Source organism: Mycothermus thermophilus (assembly GCF_041956435.1).
Source record: "Mycothermus thermophilus strain CBS 625.91 unplaced genomic scaffold VTJ04scaffold_2, whole genome shotgun sequence".
Taxonomy (NCBI): Eukaryota; Fungi; Ascomycota; class Sordariomycetes; order Sordariales; family Chaetomiaceae; genus Mycothermus; species Mycothermus thermophilus.
In genome coordinates this window covers 3,077,317-3,099,150 of record NW_027191428.1, presented here as the reverse complement: position 1 = coordinate 3,099,150, position 21,834 = coordinate 3,077,317, and the positions used below count along the sequence as shown (strand labels likewise).

General features: G+C 58.1%; 9 protein-coding genes across 9 annotated transcripts; 5 read left to right on the top strand and 4 right to left on the bottom strand.

The window, feature by feature from the left end:
• Positions 1 to 1,138: 1,138 nt before the first annotated feature.
• VTJ04DRAFT_3292 (uncharacterized protein) lies at positions 1,139 to 2,042 on the top strand (the record flags this gene model as incomplete). Its single annotated transcript, XM_069361176.1, has 3 exons — positions 1,139 to 1,261; positions 1,367 to 1,495; positions 1,572 to 2,042. 3 exons carry the CDS (start codon positions 1,139 to 1,141, stop codon positions 2,040 to 2,042), a joined length of 723 nt encoding a protein of 240 aa, XP_069221813.1.
• A 783-nt stretch (positions 2,043 to 2,825) lies between these two features.
• Positions 2,826 to 3,866, bottom strand: VTJ04DRAFT_3291 (uncharacterized protein; the record flags this gene model as incomplete). The annotated part of the gene is made up of 2 exons (XM_069361175.1): positions 2,826 to 3,526; positions 3,617 to 3,866. 2 exons carry the CDS (start codon positions 3,864 to 3,866, stop codon positions 2,826 to 2,828), a joined length of 951 nt encoding a protein of 316 aa, XP_069221812.1.
• A 712-nt stretch (positions 3,867 to 4,578) lies between these two features.
• Positions 4,579 to 7,699, top strand: VTJ04DRAFT_3290 (uncharacterized protein; the record flags this gene model as incomplete). Its single annotated transcript, XM_069361174.1, has 4 exons — positions 4,579 to 4,657; positions 4,749 to 4,894; positions 4,969 to 7,437; positions 7,514 to 7,699. The coding sequence occupies 4 exons, from the start codon at positions 4,579 to 4,581 to the stop codon at positions 7,697 to 7,699; spliced, it is 2,880 nt and encodes a 959-aa protein (XP_069221811.1).
• Positions 7,700 to 8,338: 639 nt separating this feature from the next.
• VTJ04DRAFT_3289 (uncharacterized protein) lies at positions 8,339 to 10,095 on the bottom strand (the record flags this gene model as incomplete). The annotated part of the gene is made up of 3 exons (XM_069361172.1): positions 8,339 to 8,548; positions 8,650 to 9,623; positions 9,741 to 10,095. 3 exons carry the CDS (start codon positions 10,093 to 10,095, stop codon positions 8,339 to 8,341), a joined length of 1,539 nt encoding a protein of 512 aa, XP_069221810.1.
• A 495-nt stretch (positions 10,096 to 10,590) lies between these two features.
• VTJ04DRAFT_3288 (uncharacterized protein) lies at positions 10,591 to 11,985 on the top strand (the record flags this gene model as incomplete). The annotated part of the gene is made up of 1 exon (XM_069361171.1): positions 10,591 to 11,985. The coding sequence occupies one exon, from the start codon at positions 10,591 to 10,593 to the stop codon at positions 11,983 to 11,985; it is 1,395 nt and encodes a 464-aa protein (XP_069221809.1).
• A 375-nt stretch (positions 11,986 to 12,360) lies between these two features.
• VTJ04DRAFT_3287 (uncharacterized protein) lies at positions 12,361 to 12,642 on the top strand (the record flags this gene model as incomplete). The annotated part of the gene is made up of 1 exon (XM_069361170.1): positions 12,361 to 12,642. The coding sequence occupies one exon, from the start codon at positions 12,361 to 12,363 to the stop codon at positions 12,640 to 12,642; it is 282 nt and encodes a 93-aa protein (XP_069221808.1).
• A 111-nt stretch (positions 12,643 to 12,753) lies between these two features.
• Positions 12,754 to 13,839, bottom strand: VTJ04DRAFT_3286 (uncharacterized protein; the record flags this gene model as incomplete). Its single annotated transcript, XM_069361169.1, has 3 exons — positions 12,754 to 12,762; positions 12,834 to 13,634; positions 13,708 to 13,839. 3 exons carry the CDS (start codon positions 13,837 to 13,839, stop codon positions 12,754 to 12,756), a joined length of 942 nt encoding a protein of 313 aa, XP_069221807.1.
• A 28-nt stretch (positions 13,840 to 13,867) lies between these two features.
• Positions 13,868 to 14,280, bottom strand: VTJ04DRAFT_3285 (uncharacterized protein; the record flags this gene model as incomplete). Its single annotated transcript, XM_069361168.1, has 2 exons — positions 13,868 to 14,108; positions 14,234 to 14,280. The coding sequence occupies 2 exons, from the start codon at positions 14,278 to 14,280 to the stop codon at positions 13,868 to 13,870; spliced, it is 288 nt and encodes a 95-aa protein (XP_069221806.1).
• A 2,414-nt stretch (positions 14,281 to 16,694) lies between these two features.
• On the top strand, positions 16,695 to 21,677 carry VTJ04DRAFT_3284 (uncharacterized protein; the record flags this gene model as incomplete). Its single annotated transcript, XM_069361167.1, has 1 exon — positions 16,695 to 21,677. The coding sequence occupies one exon, from the start codon at positions 16,695 to 16,697 to the stop codon at positions 21,675 to 21,677; it is 4,983 nt and encodes a 1,660-aa protein (XP_069221805.1).
• Between the last annotated feature and the right edge of the window lie 157 nt (positions 21,678 to 21,834).

Here is a 21,834-nt window from a genome sequence, read left to right as displayed (position 1 = left end):
TGGGACTTCCACGATGCTGGGTCAGGTTCGGCTCCTGGCGGCATTTCCCTGCTGCAGGGCGGGAGGGCGGCGGAGAGGACTCGCCAAGACGCTATTCCGTATTCGGATCAATCCAGGGGATTCCGATTTCAATGTCTTGGCATGATCTTGCTTGGCGCGGATCGGAGATCGGCAGAAGACAAGACGAACAGAAGAACGAAGAGGAAACCGAGGAGAAACGGAAAGATATCTTAAGTAAAGAGGGGGAGAAAGACAAGAAAAGGAATAAAGCACAAAAGGTGATACTATTGCAGAGAGAAAGAAAGAAGGAAGTAAGAAAAGATGGGAGCCTCAAGCAGGGATCTCCCAGCTACGACTTCAGATGACATGACTGTGGGAAAGGCCAGGAACACCAACGGGTCACCAACCTCGGTCATACTGGGAACCAGAAACCACATCTTTCCTTCAGCCTCCATATGGTCTCTGCTGCTAGAACACAAGAGCCATGATGGCACGGATTTTCCAGATCTGCTGATCACCTGAAGCTACAGGTGGCTTGGATCTTGCATCATCGTTTCCCTTCAGGAACATGGGTCAACAAGTGAAACACGGGGCAAGACGAGAGTGGCCATGAAACCTCGCTTTCACGTCTGCTGCCACCCCCACACTGCTTTCATGACCTGCTTCACTCACTTTGTGCAGCGGCTGTCCCTGGTCCGAGAGCCTCAATGAGCGACCAGGGGCCAGTGCGACAGTGACGGTGACAGCTCTTGTGTTGATCGCTCACACGACTGCGCGCTTCGGGGAGGGTAGGGTAGCTTAGATGAAGTCTCGAACCGACAGCTTTCACCATTCACACTTTGCCATTGTCGTCTTTCATTTCGCATCTGCTCGCTCATTTCCCCAGGCCACAACAACACAACAATAACAACCACTCGTTTCTCATCAATTGTCCCTGTCTGCGACAATCCACGTTCTCTAAACCGGCAATTCGTGCCGTGCAAGCGTTCACTGTGAAGGAGAAACCCTGCATCTCTCATTTTCGACGACCGCATCTACACTACCTATCGATTCCCGATCACTGAACCTCCTCCAACCACCACTCTGAACAACGATCCAGACACAACTTGCCAACTCTAGCACACCCCAAACATCCATGATGTTCACAACCACGGTCCGGTTATCTCGTCGAGACCTTGACTACTACGACTGCCGGCGCGTCGACGACGGCGGCTTGAGCAAGGACGAGGTCGAGTGCAAGCTGCCCTTCTGGAGCACCAAGGTACGACGACCTTGAGATGTGGACATTCCAACCACATCCCAGTTCCAGACGACCAAAAGAGGAGGAGGCGACAGTCATTAACTCACTCATCACCACCACCAACAGGAAGGCAGCATCATCAAATGGTCCCTCTTCCTCGGCTTCATCGTCGCATGCGCCCTGTACCTCCTGATCGGCTACATCCACGCCCACCACCGCATCAAGAAGAACCTGCCTCCGCTCGCATACCACCGCGTACGTCCATCACCAACCTCCCCTCCCTCAACATCATCACCTCCCCCATCCACCCAACTTCTAACACCAAAACCAGTTCCTCATCTCCCGCGACGTCCTCGCCCGCGTCGACCCGCGCTACGGCCCGCCCCCGCCGAACCCCAACAACCCCTACCTCACCCGCCCTCCTTCCGCCGGTCATGACGCCTCAGCCTACTATTATCCGTGGGCCCCCATGCCGCAGTACGTCGACATGTACGCCATGCCCCCGCCCATGTACGACCCGAATGCCCCGCGCCCGCCAAAGTATGAGCCGCCGGCTCCGGCTCCGGCTCCGGCTCCGGCCCCCGCTGTTGCTGCTGCTGCTGCTGCCACGACGGCTGCTACTACTACTACGAATACTACTACTTCCGCTGCTCCCGCGGCTCCTGCTGCACCTGCCGGCCCTGCGGGCGAGGGTGCAAAGGATGAGCAGCAAGGCCAGCAGCAACAGGGTGTTGAGCCCAGCGGGCCGCCCCCGGCGGCAGGGCAGGGTTCCGGTCAGCAGCAGCAGCGGCGGCAGCAGTAGAATGCGGGGAGCTGATCGGGTTAAGTCGGAGGAGAGGCATTAGAGAACGAGGGAGGGTCTGTCTGGAGGTAGTATATCTAATGGGTTTCGTGGATGAAGGAGCATGGATGGATGGGGCGTTGGGTGGCGGTGATTATTCCCTGGAGGAAGAACAGCATATTGCATGGCGTTCGGAGTTTTTAATTCTTTATTTTAGCACACAGCAAGCAAGCATGGCGCAGGCGGGTTTGGTCGGGACATAAAAATCAGGGCAGCACACTGGACTCTTTTTTTTATTGGTTTTTATTTGTTCTTCCTTTTGCATTTACAATACAACACAACCAAGAATAAACCACCTAGGGGTAGGTAGCTTTCCTGTGGCAAGGAGGTGAAGAAATGAATGTTGTAGTAGTAGTAGTGCCTTAGTCAATCCTAGGGTGAACGGGTAATGAAGTTGAAAGAAACAAAAACACAATCCAAAATAAACTCCGAGCAAATATGACTTTGTCCTTGAGGTCGCCTTGTAAATCCCACCCACCTACCCACCCAGGACGCCAGCAAACCTGCCGATGCATGTGTTTGTTTCCCCGTGAAAAAGCCAGCCAGCAGTTTGGACGCCTGAACACCGCGCTAAATCGAGAGAGCAAAGCAAAAATTCGTAAGTAGTCGTTACCGTCCCGCCCGCCTACCCCGCGTCCGTCCGTCCACGTTGCGCCAGATCCGTAAAGAAAAGAGACAATACCGGCGCGTCAATCTGTAGTTCCGCGCGGTGTTCCCTCCTTGACATAACCCTGCCAGCCACTCTCAGTCAAGCTCCATAGCATCAGGGTCGTCCATCACCGGAGCCAGCGGCCGCGGAGGCTGCGGGATCACCGGCTCCGCTTCCATGGCGACTACACCACCCAGTTGCGACGGGACCGGAGACGGCGGGGTCACTGGTGTCGACGCCGCCGACTTGGGGGTGCTAGGAGGAGGAAGGGGGGGAGTCAGCCCCTGACGAGCAGCATTGGCCATCTCAAGCTCCAGACGCTGGCGCTCGCGGGCGCGGGCGCGAGCCTCGATGATGGCCTTGCGCACGCTATCGTGCTCGACGGGGACGCTGAGAGAGGTGGGCTCGCTGTAGAGCACGAGCTCCTTGCCGGCCATCTCGGAGCGCGGGTCCGGGCGGGGGTCGAGAACGTGGGTTGGGATGCGGTTGGCGCGCAGATGCTTCTCGACGTCGGGATGGAAAATGACTTTGTTGTTCTTGTCGTCAGCGGCGGAGGCATCGCTTTCGTTGTCCGAGGAGGAGAGCTCGTCGTCGAGGTTGTAGATGTAGACTTTGTACTTGGAGTCGTCGAGCTGCATGATGGAGTCGTCGACCGGTCGGGAGCGGTGGGATTTCTTTGGCTTGGGGCTCGTGCTCGGGACGGAGGAGGGGGCGGCGGTGGCGGCGGCATTGTCGGCGACAGGCGGCTCCGGTTCAGCGTCCTCGACGGTGACGTGCAGTTTGTGGGTTGAGTTCTCTGGCGCAATGGACGTCAGTTCAAACTCGCCGGCGTCGGATGCATGTGCCGTGATAGATGACGGCGGCCAATTAGATTGGCAGTGCATACCAAGGTTGAGTCGGCTCATCCGCTTGGACAGCCGTTCGTTGTTCTCTGGCGGGGCATCGGCCTTGCGTTTGCGCTGCATTCGCAGCAGCGGGGAGTCCGGTGGCAGCTGTTGGTTGTAAAGGGCGTGTTGGTTGAGAGGATGCTGCGCGCCAAAGGATCCATGATGGAATTGCTGGTGGTGCTGATGCGGTGGAGGATGACTGGGTTGGTGATAGGCATGTCGGCGTTGGTCAATGCCGACTCCGTCCATCTTCGCAGGGATGTCCGTTGTAAGCTAAGGTCCGTTGTGACTTTGCTCCTCTTTTTTTTCTGTCGGTCGTCTTCCGATTGCCACTGCAGAAAGCTTATCGCCCACTTCCCTGGCGCTGATTGAGCCTGATTGCCCGAGCCTCGACCGGTCGTTTGCAGGTTGCTACGGAGTGCCTAGGTACGGACGGCGGCCGTCAATGCACAATCAAGACATTGGAATTGGGTCGAGATAACGAGGGGACACAGGAGGTCCGATATAGGAAGGTTTCAGGTTGGAGGTGGAAGAGATGGTGTGCTGGAAGTGCTGGAACTGGAACAAAGCAGTTGGGGTCGGTTGCAATCGGCAGCGGCGATGTGCCCCAGTTTTTGAAGCCCCGGCCTTGACTCACGCGCATGTTCCATGTGCCCCTCGCAGCTTCCCTCAACCCAAATTTGCCCCGCAGGCGAACATCCTTCTTCCCAAGAAACTTCGAGCAGGAACCGCCTCCCTCCTTCTTTCTTCTTATACCGACAACCCAATCCCCGACGGCAAACTGAATTCCCAAAAAGCCTCCAAGTCATTTTTGGCTTTGTCGGCCCTCTCGTCCCGACGACCGCTGGCCTCGACCAGCATCTCCAGATTGACGCTGCATCCATCCAGGATCGCATCAACCCTCCGTCTCGGCACCCGATTTTCCTTCCGATACCTGTCGTCCTCCTCAACGCTGCCCGCCATGGCCGAAGTCAAGTGGACTGGGCCCCTCGTCCGCAAGACGTTCCTCGACTACTTTGCAGAGAGGGGCCATGCCATCGGTAAGCCATCGCCATTGCCGTCGCTCTGTCGCATGCGCCCTGTGCGCTGCACTTCTTCGGACGGTTGTGTTGACATTGCATTGCCCCGCAGTCCCGTCGTCGTCGGTCGTCCCGCACAATGACCCCACCCTCCTCTTCACCAACGCTGGTATGAACCAGTTCAAGCCGATTTTCCTCGGGACCATCGGAAAGTCGGAGCCCCTGGCCCAGTTGAAGCGCGCCGTCGACACCCAAAAGGTGAGCCAGAAGCCGTGGTGCTGCCGCTTTGTCTGGAGGTTTTTGGAGGGATGGCTAACCACGATAACTGGCAGTGCATCCGTGCCGGTGGCAAACACAATGACCTCGACGATGTCGGCAAGGACAGCTACCACCATACTTTCTTTGAAATGTTGGGCAATTGGTCGTTTGGCGATTACTTCAAGAAGGAGGCGATCGAATGGTCCTGGGAGCTCCTGACCAAGGTCTACGGCCTGGACCCATCCCGCCTCTATGTCACCTACTTCGAGGGCAACCCCGAGCTGGGCCTCGAGCCGGATCTCGAGGCCAAGCAGCTGTGGCTCGACGTCGGCGTCCCCGAGGACCACATCCTGCCCGGTAACATGAAGGACAACTTCTGGGAGATGGGCGACCAGGGGCCATGCGGGCCGTGCAGCGAAATCCACTACGACAAGATCGGCGGCCGGAACGCCGCGCACCTTGTGAACAAGGACGACCCGATGGTTGTCGAGATCTGGAACAACGTCTTTATGCAGTTCGACCGCCAGAAGGACAAGTCCCTCAGGCCGCTCCCCGCGAAGCACATCGACACGGGCATGGGCTTTGAGCGTCTTGTGTCCGCCCTGCAGGATAAGGTTTCCAACTACGCCACCGATATCTTCACCCCCCTCTTCGCGAGGATACAGGAGGTGACGGGCGCCCGTCCGTACTCTGACAAGTACGGCAAGGACGACGTGGATGGCATTGACACGGCCTACCGCGTTGCTGCCGACCACATCCGTCTGCTCGCCTTCGCCATCGCCGATGGTGCTGTCCCGAACAACATTGGCCGCGGCTACGTCGTCCGCCGCGTGCTTCGGAGAGGCGTCCGGTACGCCCGCAAGTACTTCAAGGCCGAGATCGGCTCTTTCTTCTCGAGCATCCTGCCCGCCTTGGTGGAGCAGATGGGCGACCAGTTCCCCGAGCTCCGCAAGAAGCAGAATGATATCAAGGAGATCCTGGACGAGGAAGAGGTGGCCTTCGCCGTCACGCTGGATCGTGGCGAGAAGCAGTTCGAGAAGTACGCCTCGATCGCCATCAAGTCCGGGGAGAACAAGCTGTCTGGTGCCGACGTGTGGCGGCTGTACGACACGTTCGGTTTCCCCGAAGACCTGACGAAGCTCATGGCCGAGGAGCGCGGTCTTACCATTGACGAGGCCGAGGTCGAGGTGGCCCGTGAGAAGGCCAGGGAGGCCAGCAAGGCCGTCAAGGAGGCCGTCCAGACGTTCCCCAAGCTCAACGTGCACCAAATTGCCGAGCTGGAGACCACCATTGGTCTCCCACGGCCAAACTCGGATGCCAAGTACCGCAGGGGCGATATCAAGGCCAAGGTGCAGCTCATCTTCACCGGCAACGAGTTCCGGACCACGAGCAAGGAGCTCCCGCCCAAGACGCCGCTTGGCCTGCTGCTCGACAGGACAAACTTCTACGCCGAATCGGGTGGCCAGGTCGCCGACACGGGTATCATCTCGATTGATGGCGTGGCCGAGTTCAAGGTGCTCGACGTCCAGGAGTACGGCGGCTACATCGTGCACAACGGTTACCTCGAGTACGGCGAACTTACCGCCGGCGACGAGGTGATCTGCGAGTACGATGAGCTGCGGCGGCAGCCGATCCGGAACAACCACACGGGTACTCACGTTCTCAACCATGCGCTGCGCGAGGTTCTCGGCGACGAAGTCCACCAGAAGGGGTCGCTGGTCGACCAGGACAAGTTGCGCTTCGACTTCAGCCACAAGACGCAGGTCAGCCTGGCTGAGATCAAGAAGATCGAGGACCTCTGCAACGAGGACATTCGCAAGAACCTCAAGACGTACGCCAAGGATGTCGACCTCGACGTCGCCCGCGGCATCGAAGGCGTCCGCGCCGTCTTCGGCGAGACGTACCCCAACCCGGTGCGCGTCGTGTCCATCGGCGTCGACGTCGACGAGCTCGTCGCCAACCCCAAGAACCCCGAGTGGCGCAAGTACTCGGTCGAGTTCTGCGGCGGCACCCACGTCGAGTCCACCGGTCTGATCAAGGACCTGGTCATCGTCGAGGAGTCGGGCATCGCCAAGGGCATCCGCCGCATCGTCGCCTACACGGGCGACGGCGCGCACCAGGCCCAGCAGGACGCCAAGACGTTCAGCGAGAAGCTCGACCACATCGCCGCGCTCGACTTCGGCCCGCAAAAGGTGGCCGAGATCAAGGCGGCTTCGGTGGAGCTCGAGGCGCTGGCCATCTCGGCGCTCACCAAGGAGGAGCTGCGCCAGCGCTTCGCCAAGATCCAGAAGGAGGTGGTGGATGAGCAGAAGAAGCGCCAGAAGGCCGAGAGCAAGACGGCCCTCGACACGGTCCAGGGCCACTTCAAGAAGGAGGAGCACAAGGACTCCAAGTTCTTTGTCGGCCATCTGCCCATCTCGGCCAACGCCAAGGCGATTTCCGACGTCATTACGCACTACAAGACCAAGGAGAAGGAGACGACGGTCTATGTCTTTGCGGGGAGCAAGGATGATGCGGTCATGCACGGTGTTTATGTCGGCACGGTATGTTTTTTTCTTTCCCTCATAGCTCACACTCATGGTTGATCGGTCAATGTTCGAATGCTAATATGTCAAACAGCACCTCTCCTCCAAGGGCATCACGGCCGAGCAATGGACCGCCGCCGTCACCGAGGTCATTGGCGGCAAGACGGGCGGCAAGGAGCCGAGCCGGCAGGGTGCGGGCGCCGACCCGAGCAAGCTCGACGAGGCGGTTGCGCGCGCGGAGCAGTGGCTGGTGGAGAAGATGAAGGAATTGGGCATCTGAGCGTGTCGCGGAATCGGATTTTATGAGAGTCGCGGATTTGATATGAAACTCGCAGATCGATCTTATGGTTGTTGCGGATCCTCAGCTTGTTGCTGGTTTCATGATGAGAGATGAGAGTCGCGGATTTTATACAACAGAGAGAGAATGCGAGGGAATGCGAGACGGTAACAAGGGCGAAAAGGAAAGGTCGCCTGTTAACAAGCCTGCGTTGCTCTTGGCTTGGTTGGTTCTGAATGTGATGTGTTGTTGAAGCAAGGTTGCTCCTTTGTGGTTCTCATTTCGGGAGAGCTAAGGGCTCATTACATATATCTCCTCTAGACAGGGTTTAAATTGATAGACCTGGGCATGTCATGTACGTGATACAGCCTGCGCGAGATGAGAATATGTGTGATCCGTTTTGAGTGAGGATGGACGTGATCCTGCATGCTAGAGATCACAAGATGTGTTCATCAGTTTGTGTGAGTGAGTGAGTGACCATGTACGTTTCATTCATATCCACACCAGCAGAATGTGAGTGTACATTCATTTTCACAGATTCATGATTGTGTGTACCTTGCGCTTCTTAGATATATACAAGTAAGTACAGTACAAGCTCCCCCCCTACCTATCCAGCATACCACTATACCCGCCCTTATAAACTTAAATGGTAAACAAGACGCTGGCATTCTTGTACCACGTCAGCAGGGGGTTCTCGCCGCTGCGGGTCTCGGTGTCCTCGAGGTAGGCCCAGCGGCGCATAAACTCCTCATGAGACAACACGCGCGTCAGCTTGCCCGTGATGGCCTGGTAGGTGGCCTCGGCGGTCTGGAAGTTGGTGGGGAACATGATGTCGAAGTAGCCTTGGTGGACCTGCCCAGACACACAAACAAACAAGTCAGCCAAAAGAAAAAACCAAACTGCCTTTGCTTCTCGGGCGTGTGTTTTGGGGGACTATTTTACGAGATACTTACCAGAGGCGTCGACACGGGCACAGGCCGACGCTGGAACCTGGTTTGGACGATAGGGGCGTTCAGCCCCGGGATGGCGTCGGGGAGGGAATGGAAGTCGCTGGTCAGCAGGCGGTGGGCGGGGAAGTATCTGCCCAGCACATCAAAAAAGTTCATGAGGCGCGTGGGGATGTACTCGGGAGCGGAGAGGTTGGAGACGAGGGGCTTGCGGGCGGCCAGCCAGCGGCCGAGCTTGGTGGTCGGGTAGGGCACCTTGTGGCGCCCTCCCGTGGCCACGTCGCGCACGGCCAGGTAGCGGGCGGCGACGGGGTCGAGCTGGCGCGTGTAGAACTCGTAAAAGTCGCCGTGCGAGTCGATCAGGACGAGGCCCTGCAGGGGTTCCTGAGTTTCCATGTCGTAGCGCAGGACGTCGTGGGCGAAGTTGTCGAAGACCTCGAAGGCGAGGAAGAAGCACGGGGACGGGACGGGGTGGGACCAGTCGAAGATGGACTGGTTGATGATCTCGACGCGGTCGGCGTGGCCGCGGGCGGCGGTGGATTGCATCAGCTGGGAGTTTTGCAGGGTGGCAAGCTGGGTGCTGATTTCGATGATTTTGTACTTTGTGCGGTCGTAGACGTCCGGGTGGATGTCGCGGATGTAGTCGAGGATGTTGAGCATGAGGGTGCCGCGGCCGGCGCCCATCTCGTAGATGATCAGGTCGTGGTAGGGGAAGGTGGTCAGCTTGTAGTTGGCGACCAGGTAGCGGGCGATGGCCTCGCCGTAGTAGGGGCGGAACAGCTCGGTCGGGGTGTACCAGAGCTGCCGGGTGTCGCTCGGGGAGACGGCGTCCAGGGCGTCTTCGAATTCCTTGTAGCGCTGCGAGAGCAGGGAGTGGAAATCGAGCTCGTCGTAGAGCGAGGCAAATTCGAAGGGCTCGCCGGGAGTGAAGATGACGACTTGTTTGGAGAAGTAGCCGTAATTGGGGTTGTATAGGCTGTCTGTTCAGGGGGAAAGCGATAGAAAGAGAGAAGGGGAAGGTCAGCGATTCCCCGTGGACAACGGTCACGGCGGGGCCCAATTGACTCCGGCGACCATGGCAGCAGAGACGAACTGACCCTCTATAAAGTCGCGCATGAGCATCTTGACGCGGCGCGGCCTCTCTGTGCGGTTGCGCAGGTCCATGGCGGTCACCATGGGGTACTTTTTGAACTCTTCGGTCATGTCCTGCTGGAAGATGTCGGAGCGCTGCTGCCAGTTCTTGTCGTACTGGGGGGTTCGATCGGGCCTCTTGGAGGCATAATTCCGGCGAGGATGGGAATGGGCATGGTGACGGAGCTGGTTCGAGAGGAGGTGCTGTCGTCGAACGTCTCTCAGGGCCGAGGCGAGGGTGGCCAGGTTGCGGCGCGATTGACAGGCCGGATGGTGGCGGAATAGTTGTCGGAATAGCTGTGTGACTATGGGGGAGTCCATGGTGGACGGCGACGTCGAAGTCGGCGGCGGGCGGGGAGAGATGCCCCAGAGATAGTGAACTCGGGTCAGATGGAAGGGAGAGGGTCAAGTCAATTTTGGAGTTGATGCGGCGGATAAGTAGGGCCCAAGCTTTTGGCGGTTGAGGAGCGGCCCGCATGCCGCGGGGTGTACCCCACACAGTCTGAATATTGTCTTGGCATCAATGACATCAACGGCTTCAGCCAAAACTTTTTGACTCTCATACAGTCAATTGTCAAAAAAAGTCGGCTCATACGCTTCGACCATACAGCTTGAATCGAAATTATATATCATCCGGCACATGTAGCCTGTGGGTTCCATACTGCATCTGAGGTACAAATGTCTTCCTGACATCAATGGTCCCTGTCTCCCTCTGTTGTCTCTCTCTCATCTCACCTTCAACACCACCAAGACAATCTCATAACTCCAAGCCAGGACTTCTTCAAACCTTCAGTTGAAACGCACCATGACCCAACCATGTCCCTAAACGACCATCCAAAAGCCTACGGCACCGCCGCCCTGACCCTCGCCTTCTTCGCCGGCGTCCTCGTCACCCTCGGCTTCAAAGACCTCTACCCGGAGCTCGAAGCCCGCTACCAGCGCAGCCGCCGCCACAAATCCTCCTCCTCCTCCTTCCTCACGGGGCCCGTCTACCTCGAAGACCGCGAAAACTCACCAGAGAAAACACCCAATGTCGACCCCACCTCCCTCGCCCTGTTCACCCGCGCCCACGGCATCGTCGACGGCATCGAGGGCACCATCGGCAACACCCCTCTGATCCGCATCCGCAGCCTTTCCGAAGCCACCGGCTGCACCATCCTGGCCAAAGCCGAGTTCCTCAACGGCGCGGGCAACTCGCCCAAGGACCGCGTCGCGCTGAGCATGATCCTGGCCGCCGAGGAGCAAGGCCTGCTGGTCCCGGGCCGGGGCGACACCATCTACGAAGGCACCGTGGGGAGCACGGGCATCTCCCTCGCCGCGCTGGCCCGCGCAAGGGGATACAAAGCGCACATTTGCATGCCCGACGACGTGGCGCGGGAAAAGTCGGACTTGCTCCGCCATCTCGGCGCAGAAGTGGAAAGAGTCCCGGTCGCGCCGATTACCGACCCGCAGCACTACGTCAACCTCGCGCGCGCGAGAGCGAAAGCGCATTCCGCCGACCCCAACACCCCGTCGCAGGGCATCTTTTGCGACCAGTTCGAGTCGCTAGCGAACTACACGGCCCACCTCAAAACCACCGGCCCCGAGATCTGGACGCAAACCGGCGGCGGCAAGCTCGACGCCTTCGTCGCGGGCGCCGGCACCGGCGGGACCCTGTCCGGCGTGGCCAAGTACCTCAAGGAAGAGCGCGGCATGGCCGACAAGCTGCGCGTGGTGCTCGCCGATCCGCAGGGCAGCGGGCTGTACCACAAGGTGCGGCACGGGGTGATGTGGTCGCCGACGGAGCGCGAGGGGACACGGCGCCGCACGCAGGTGGACAGCCTGGTCGAGGGGATCGGGGTGAACCGGGTGACGACGAATTTCGAGGTGGGCAGGCCGTTTGTCGACGACGCGGTGCGCGTGACGGACGAGCAGGCGTGCAGGATGGGGCGGTGGCTGGTGGAAAAGGACGGGATTTTTGTTGGGAGCAGCAGCGCGGTGAATTGCGTCGCGGCCGTGGTGACGGCGCTGGGGCTGCCGCCGGGCAGTGTGGTCGTCACTATCCTGTGCGATCCGGGGTCGAGGCACTTGAGCAAGTTTTGGAAGCATATCGCTGAGATGGGGCTGGAGAATGGTGAGTCGGGAGAGAAGAAAGAAACCGGTCGGGATCAGGATCTGCTTGAGGTGCTGGGCATCACTCATCTCCGGAGGAAGGAGAAGCAGGCCGAGTAAGCCTCCGTCTGATGGGTCAAGCAGTCCTTGACTCGGTATGACAGACACACGATCGAAACAAACATGCGCCATGGTCATTGCTCCGTTTGCCAAGCGGTTCTTCTGATCCCTGAGGCACGGCGCAGAGGTTGCTTTTTGCTCAATGGATTGATGATGTTATGCAATGAAGACATCTTTTCAGACCTGACGGCCTAACCGTCCCTGTCCGGCTCGTACCTGGCCATCTACCCCATCCGTTGCCCATCGTATGCAACCCTCACTCAAGTCAGCCGAGTGGTCTCCAACACACAGATCTGCGTAGGTTCACCAGGGGTATCAAGCAAAAGCAGCAGGAGGCATCATGACAGATCCTAACCTCTCTGATTGCTCGCCCAAATGCACCATGCCAATGACTCCCTCTCCCGCCCCAAGCCTTTAGAAAGGGCAGCCATCATGGGTTCCCATAGTTCCACTCCCAAGTACAGTACATCAAACATCTTTTGTTTCCTTGACTACTTTGCGATTTGCAGCTCGGAACCACCAGCCGCCCGTCGCCCGAGTAGTGTGTATCCCCCAAAGGCCCATCACCAAACTCCATTTCCCCCCAACCGTCCTCTGCCGTATGCAAAGGGATACAAGATTCAGCCCACCTCCTCCATCCGTAGAATGCGCCAATAACCGGAGGTTGGTGAGTCAGACAAAAAGTACGAAATTAATTCAGGCATCGAAATGAAGAGAAAAGAAAAAAGACAATAATGAGCTCGAAGCGCAGCCATGGCGAAAGAAGATTTACGAAAACTAGCAACCGTGCGTTAGTATGGATGTTCAAGTCATAGAAAGGCAATTGGAAGTGGGGCTGAAACACTCACCTTCCAACGATGGCCGCAGACCGTGCACTCGCAGAATGTCGTCATCGGTTCATCGGCCGAGCGGGTCTGCGCCTGGCTGTACGACACCTTCTTCTCCTTGCACTTGCCGCACTGGAGCGAGTCGCTGATGGACTTTTGGGCCATGGGCACCTGGGCCTTGAGCATGTTCTCGCGCTCCAGGGCGCGGTCGCGCTCGCGCTGCGCCTCCGAGGCCAGCTCGTCGTCCGTCATGACGACAAACCTCTCGGGCGGGATCTCGCCGCTCAGCACGCGCCGGCCCAGGTCCGGGTTGTCCTTGCGCTTCAGGCTGGTCATGAGCCCGCGGATCTTCTTGGCGTACTCGGGCGTGTCGCGGTAGACGGCGTACGCCGCCTCCTCCACCTCCATCGCCTTGGCCACAATCTCCTCCACCGACTCGGTCCGCCGGTACGCCAGGCCGTTGTAGAGCACGCCGATGCTACCGTCGCGCGTCCGGTTGCCCGTCCGGCTAATGTCGACGTTGTCCGTCTTGAAGTGCCGCTTCTCCGGGTCGCCCTCGTAGCGGGCGTTGGACAGGGTTGGGTTCTTTGCGACGGCCGGGGCGGCGGCGGCGGTGGAGGGTTGCGCCGAGGAAGACCCGGACGCGGGCGAGTCGGTCTTGTTGGGAGTGGGAGATTTGCTCTCCTCTAGGCGCCGTTTCTTGGATTCCTTGGCCGCGTCAACGTTTTTACGCCATTTGGAGACAATCTCGCTCGCCAGTCTTGCAATGTCGCGGTTGGGGTTCTGACGCAACTTGCCGACAGCAACACCAGCTTTGGTAGACTAATGGGATGGTCAGCTGCTGCTAGATATAATATCACAAGTCAGAGAGAGAAAGGCGCCTAAGTCGACTTACACGAAGCTGCTCCTCGGTGGGGGCCTTGTCGGCCTTCAGCTCTTCAAGCAATTGAATGACCACTGAGGGGGGCTCGGAAGCCACGGCCTTGGCTAAGGCGCGGATTCGCTTGCTGAGGACTTGCTCGTCCATGATTGTGGTGTTTGTCCGCGGCAGCCGATTACAACTGTTTCCGCGACTGGTCGAATTGATTGCGGGAATCCGCGACGATTTGCTGTGATGGTGGTTGGGAGGGAATGAAATCCGCGACGATGGGTGTGGTTGCCGTTAAGAAGTCGGAGGAAAACAACCCGGAAATGATGGAACCAGGATGTGAATTTTGGAAGCGAGGTGGAAGGGAAGTGAAGGTTGGCGGGGACAGAGTTGGCGACTCGGGGAGAGGGGATAAAAAGTTGGGCGAGCTGGATGGTTTTTATCGATTGATCTCCAATTTGGGTTCGGTTTGCAGAAAGTCGCACGCCGCTGTTTCTGTCGCGCAGCTAGGGCCGCGTCTGGCTGTTCTTGATGATCTCAGACGACACGTGACATTAATGGCCGGGGTCCAATCAAAGCGTTGCTTTGTGTGATCCACATAGTCCGAATAGTGATCTGGGCACTGTTCTGGTTCCTTGCTCTGGCTCGCTCATGCAGAGGCAACTGATGTCAAGAGCTCGGCCCATCCCCCAGAATATGATCCAGGGTTAGGGTAGAATGACTGGCAAGTCTCGGGGTTAGGATGGAAGCACACAGCACTTGTCCTAAACCTGGAGTTTTGACCCCAACTCTAACTCCAACTCTAGCTTTGTTTCCCCGACCTCTACGTCATTTGCCTTCCCTCTCTCCAGCTGGTCTTTGCTCCAGACCAACCTTGCATGAACGGCCAACGGCCAACGGCCAAAGAAGCCACAAACGCAGCCATGCATGAAAGCCACACAGCTCCACAACAAGCCACAACAGTCAAAGGTCATCGTCAAAGCCCATCGTCCAAACTTTAAAGCATCTGCAACCCTTCTGAGAGTGTCTATGGTGACTCACGAAACAATACTGCTCCTTTGGTGTCCATTCTCTCCTGTGGTGTGCCATTCCAGAGTGCTGGAAAAGGCTTGGTCCGCTCTGCTTCATGTGAGAGCTGGGGACCTGTTTGTTTACTTAGAACAGGAGACAACTTGCTTAGGTAATCAAAGCTCTATAGTTCAACGTCATGTCAACCACCACACTCCGCCTCTTTCACCATTGCAACTGTTTCTTGAACAAAACGGCCAATTCAGGCTGAGACACGCATTCAAACACCTTTGCGCTATTGTCCGCGCATTATATCTTTATCTCTGCACACCTTGGATTCCACTTGTTGACTCCGGGACTCTTCCCTTCAAAATCCCAACTGCAACCATGCTTGAGACTTTTCTCCAACTTCAACTGGCATATCGAGTGGATGTGTTGCGAAGAGCACTCCTGTTGGAAATAAAACACCAACGGAAACTCCAAAATGGTCAGCACTTGACCTTCTGGCACTGAAGTGGTACCACCCCCACTTGACTCATCAGCTTGACGTCAGAGCAGTTAACGAATCTGTTCCAGAAACCCTCCCAAACATGCAAGCAGTTGATTGTGGCATTCAGGTCCCTCTTGCAAGAGGTCTGGCTCCCTGGGCGTCGATATTCGAATTTGCGGTCCCCCCAGAATGCCCATTCCCGTCATGGTTTCGGCAATCTTATTCTCGGAGCTTGGATACCTATCAAAAGTGCTGTCAATTCCTCCTTGACAGAACGCTTTCTTGCCATTGAGGACCCGAGGGTTATCGGTTCCTTCCAGGCTCAAGGCAATGTCTAAATGCCGAACCGAAGGGACTCGAGAACAACGCATACTGGCTCAAAGTACTGTATGCCACAGGTGCAATTGTCTGTCTGGCATCTCCACCTAGGAAACCAACTACCACCACCATGCCAGAGCCGGCACGACGGCATTTACACGAAGGACCGTCAACCAGGTCAACTCTCGAACCTTCTTTCGTCACTGTCGAGTCAAAGACGGATCTTCCCAATTCAATTGACCCACGATGCGTCACATTTCGTGCAGTCTTGTCTCCTGGAATGCCCGAAACGGTTCGATGAGCCATCGAATGGAGCCAGAGAGCGTCATATAACGCGGTGATTCACACAGAACGACGACGACATCTTCCAGAATCTCCTTTTCTGGGCCATATTGCTCACAAGTCTCGTCGACTGAATTTGGAGACAAGACGTCGACCCATTCTGTGCCAGAAACAGCAAAACCGCCACCAATTGACTCACCTCGAGCTATCCATCAAGGTCCACGATATGACAAACCCACGAGAAGACTCATATCGAGTCATTATATGACTCGAACCCTTTTCCCGAGACACTTCGGACAATTGTGGAGTCGGGTTGGGAGCAAATATATATACCCGGGCCTCCCCCCCGACCTTGGGCTTTGGAGTTTTCTCGATTCTTTTCATCAAGAAAAAAATTTTTATATAAATTTTAAAAAAAAAGTTTCAACAGCGACCTCCTCCGATCCGACCTCCAAGCTTCCGAGCCCCCGAGCCCCAACCACAACTGAGCCCCCAGAACCGAGCCTCCCCAACCGAGCCTCCCACAACACTCAGACAAGACTTCAACCTTTGAGTCAACCTCCCCTTCCACCTTGGGCTTGCAGAGCCTTAAGCACTTCCACCTTGTGCTTGACCTAGGGTCATCACTCAACACACCTCGACACACATCACACGCATCGACATACCTCACACACCTCACACACCTCACACACCTCACACACCTCACACACCTCACACACCTCACACACCTCACACACCTTCCACTCCTACCTTCACCCAGTCTTATTCAAGACTTACCACTGACCTACACCTCAACACCCTACACTACCTTCCACTACCACCTTCACTCAGTCTTATCCAAGACTTACCTTCACCTTCGACACTTCGACACACACACACCTTGACACACTCAACTCGACACACCAACACCGTCAACATGTTCAAGATCCTTGAGACTCCCATCTCCGTCTACGGCGCTTCGGCTGCCCTCTTCCTTCTGGCCCGCCGCTTCAACCACCCCATGCTCCCAGGCCCCTGGACCGCCGCCTTCTCGGTCTTCGGCGCCTTCTGGGTCCTGTGGATGGGCTGGATCTACCCAACCTACTTCTCCCCGCTCCGCAAGGTCCCCACCGTCTCCGGCTTCCCTCTCTGGGGCCAATTCTTCCCCATCATCAGCGAGGAGTGCGGCGTGCCCCAGCGCCGCTGGCACCGCAAGTATGGCCCCGTCGTGCGGTACTACTTCCCCTTCGGCTCTGAGCGCCTGTCCATCGCTAGCGACGCCGGCATCCGCCACATGACCGTCAAGAACCCCTACAACTTCCCCAAGCCCGAGCGCGCCCGCGAGTGGATGGTGCGCATCCTCGGCAGGGGCGTCCTTCTCGCCGAGGGCGCCGAGCACCAGTACCAGCGCAAGACGCTCAACCCGGGTTTCTCCATCAGCGCCATCCGCACTTTCACCGACCTCTTCTGGGAGAAGGGCCTCAAGATGGCCGAGTGCCAGCTCAAGGACATGCTGAAGAGCGGCGCCTCCGTCGCCCACTTTGAGGTCCTGGGCTGGCTCAACCGCTGCACCCTCGACATCATCGGCAAGGCTGGCTTCGGCGCGGACCTTGGCGCGCTTGACGACGGCAACAACCCTCTAGTCTGCGCCTATCGGACCATGTTCAACTTCCAGCCCCTGGCCCATGCCATGTTCGGCTTTCAGGCCTTCTTCCCCAGCGGCCAGTACATCCCCTGCAAGATCAACCGCGACATTGAGTCCGCCCGGAAGGTCATCATGACCGAGGCGGAACGGATCCTGACCGAGAAGCTCGCCGACGCCCAGGAGGATGCCAAGGACGTCCTCGCCCTGATCGCCCAGGAGAACAAGAAGTTGCTGGCCAAGGGCGAGCCGGGCCTGTCTCACGAGACGATGCGCGACCAGATCATGACCTTCCTCGGCGCCGGCCACGACACCACGGCCACCGGTGTTGCTTGGACGGTGCATCTTCTCGCTACGCACCCCGAGATCCAGGAGAAGCTCCGCCGGGAGATCGCCGACGCCATGGACTTCCTCTTCGACCCGGACTTCAAGTTCGACGCCAACGACCCGGACAAGATGTCCAAGTTTGTCGACGTCGAGCGCCTCAAGTACCTCGACAACGTCTGCCGCGAGTCGCTACGCTTCATCCCGCCCATCCCCATGACGGTGCGGCAGTCGGTCGAGGACGACATCATCGACGGCTACGCGGTGCCCAAGGACACCGTCATCTACCTGCTCTCCAACGTCATCAACCGCCTCGAGTGGTTCTGGGGCGAGACGGCCGAGGAGTTCGACCCGGACCGCTGGAACCACCTGCCCCCGACTGCGGGCACCAACGCCTTCATGACCTTCCTCCAGGGCCCGCGGGGATGTCTGGGCCGCAAGTTCGCTGAGATCGAGATGAAGGTGTTGCTCTGCGCGATGCTCTCGCGCTGGCGCTTCGAGCTCGATCCGGAGTGGCTCAAGAAGGTGGGCGACCCGGAGGACGAGAAGACGTGGCGCCTCGTGCTGCGCCCCAAGTACGGCGTCCACGTCAAGGCCATCCCGCTGCACTACAACACGTACCTGCGCAACCCCCAGCCGGTCAAGAAGACGGTGCGCATCGTCGTGCCCCCTCAGGAGGACGGCGCTGGCGCCCAGGACGAGCAGCGGGCGGCTCGTGCCGGCTGGAACTTCAACGTCTTTACCAAGCTCCGCCCGCTGGCCATCGCCGTCCGCCCGCTGGTGAGGAAGTCGCTGAAGGCTGGGTCCGGCATCCAGCCCATCTTCCGCGACCCTGTGCCAGCTGTGACGAACGTGGCGACCGTCAACGGGTTCCCTGATCCCTTCACGGTCCTCAGCGAGCGCCACGACGCGGAGTGGATCGACTGGGTCAAGGGGCAGGGCATCTTTGATAAGTACGGGAACGAGGAGATGAAGGAGCAGTGGTGGTGGGCCAGGGACCTGCGCTTCACCAAGAGCCAGGACGATGTCAACTCGTCGCGGGGCCAGGCTGGCACATCGTGCAAGGCCCTTCCCCTTGATGAGGATGATTATGATGATGATGATGATGCCCCGGAGTTGATGACGATGATTGAGAGTGGTTTTGGTGGTGAGCTTCTGGATGAAGTGTTCGGAGTCGAGAAGGAGGATGCGGGTGAGAGTGGCTCTGGTGATGATGAGAGTGTCAGTTCTTACTGGACTGCTGACGATGGTGACTGTGATCGTGGTTCTGATGATGGAAATGGTGATGATGCTGGTCGGGTCGCGGGTGGTGGTGGTGGTGATCCTGGTGATGATGATGGTGATGACTCGGATGATGATAGCGATAATGATGATGATTCTGGGTATGAGTCGGATGAAGAGAATGATGCAGGTGATGAAGACGATGAGAGCGATGGAGATGAGGACGATGATGAAGATGAAGATGAGGATGATGATTTTTATGAAGAAGAAGAAGAAGATGATGATGATGATGACAATGATGATGGCAATGGGCAGTATGAGGCTGCGCTCCACGCCCTTCACCAGTTTTCTCATGGCCCCTCCTTTCCAGAAGGTACCGATCTGGACCAGGCCTGGTACCAGCACGAGGCCAGTCTGCCGACCCCTCCCGAGCCAGAGGAAGAAGTCCCTATTCCTGAGAATGTCAATAAAGACTGGGAGTATTTCCATCAGGACCATGACCTGGACAGCACCCCTCCCCAGACCCCTCCCAACAGCGAGGTGGACGCGGACGAGCACCTGGCGCATGAGGAGCCCCTCAATCTCCAGGAGGTCGATCTCGCCTTAACATGGTTCCAAGAGACAATTGGCATGGAGGTCGATCTCAACAGCGAGCATGATGAGGAGGATGAGGATGAACCCCCCTCTCTTCCCCAGCAGCAGGAGGAAACCCCCTCAAAGGACTCTGATGACGCGGATACCATCTCCCTTCTCAGCCAGGTGTTGGAACCATCCCCCGTTCCTGAGGGCACCACGGAGTCTTCTGAGGAGGAGGATTCTCTCTCCGCTCTCCTCAGGACTTTGAATCCTCCCCTCTATCCTGAGGGTACTGACCTGGACGAGGCCTGGTACCGCGACCAGCTTGGCAGGGAGAGGCCTCCCGAGCTTACTGATGGCACCACGGACTCTTCTCAGGACGAGGATTCTCTCTCCGCTGTCCTCCAGACGTTGAACCCGCCCCTCTATCCCGAGGGCACCGACCTGGACGAGGCCTGGTACCGCGACCAGCTCGGCAGGGAGATGCCCAACGGCAACCAGGGCGAGGAAGACGATGACGATGACGAGTCTGACATCATCGTCTTCCGCGGCAGAAACCACAGGAACAACCAGTCTGGCCAAGGGTCCTCGCTGGCAGGAAACTCCTCATCTTCCCAGACTCCCAGCCGTCCTAACCCACAGTCCCGCGTGTTCCAGCCCCGGCCTCCCGAGCTCCGCCCCCACGTCCCAGGGTTCCGCCTCAGGTCTAACAGTCATCAGCCGACCCTCAACCGGCCCATCCCCCTTGCCGCCCAGTTAAGGAGCCGCGCCCCGACGCGGACCGGAGCGATCAGGGATCCGGTGGCTCTGGCTCTGAACCACGCTCCTCTGGATCTGCGCGGGGGTAACGACAATAACAAGAATACGCCAGCCCCGAACAACCAGACTCCGGGCGAGAATCAAGGGGACCAGATCTCTCTGCACGACCAGGTGAAAGCCCGGCTTTTGCAGGCGATTAACAGGAAGAGGAACACGCCGGCCCCAAACAACCAGGCTCCGGGCGGGGGCAACGGCAACAACAACAACAACACGCCGGCCCCGAACAACCAGACTTCGGGTGGGAATCAAGGGAACCAGAGCTCTCTGCACGACCAGGTGAAAGCCCGGCTTTTGCAGGCGATAAACAGAAACAAGAACACGCCAGCTCTGAACACGCAAACTGTGGGCGGGGGTAACGGGACCGCGCGGGCTGTGAACACCGGGGCACCAAACAGACCAATCTGGCAAAACCATATGTACGCCTGGCTGCACAGCAAGCCCTTCTTCGGGTACGAGGATCTCCAAACCCGGCAGATCACGGGGTGGCTCAACAGATACAACCCCTATAACAGGCATCCCCAGACCTCCTCTGTTTCGGGACTCCCGGTTTCGACCGCCGGGCCCTCCAACGTTGCTGCTGCGGGGGCGGGGAGCTCTGTGCAGGCCGGCACAATCCGCTTCTGGTCAACTGATGGCACTGGGTCCCATACCTTCCTGGGGGAGGGCGAGAACTACAGTTTCGTCGACGACCCCTACAAGCTGGGCAGCATGGACAAGTACGTCCCGGGCACCAACATGATGGTCAGGTGGTCGCTGCACTGGGGCGAGGCTCCCGGCATCCAGGATCTGCCAAGCAAGCCATACCTGGTGCACCAAATTCCTCCGCTCGTCCGGCCTTTCTACCGGATGCGCTGCTCGTGGACCGGTCCCTTCGACCCGAACACCACGCGGGACTTTGGCCTGTGGCTGGCTCCCGGCAGCCGGGACATCGGCCGCTCCGCCATGTCCTTCTACCCCTTCTACGTCCGGCGCAGCGTGTACCTCAAGCGGACCGGGCAGAGTACCTCGTACGAGCGCGTGCCGGTGCGGGACAGGGTGGTCATGACGGGCGAGTTCTGCATCGGGCCCGTCCTGCCCGACCAGCCACTGGTCCCGGAGACTCCGTGGCTCGTCTACGAGACCACGGTCCAGGTGTTCAAGGAGCCGCCCAGCGAGCGGGAGCTGCTCTGGGTTGCCAGGCAGGTCATGCACGAGATGCAGCTCACAGCCAGAGTCTTCCTCCAGGTCAACAAGAAGGAGCGCTACCTCGCGCCCTCTCAAGAGAAGCTGTGGTACCGGAACCCTAACGAGGAGAAGGAGCCAGAGACCAGTGGGAAGGGCAAGGAGCGCGCACACTAAGTGGCTGGTGAGATGAAGAGGGGATGAATGAGTGAGAGAGAGGAGTGAGAAGGGGATGAGAGTTGGGGGGTGAAGAGAAAGAAAAGAATGAAAAGCGAAAAGAGAAAAAGACGAGAAGCAAAAACAAACAAAAAAACAAACGAAAAAGAAAAAAGAA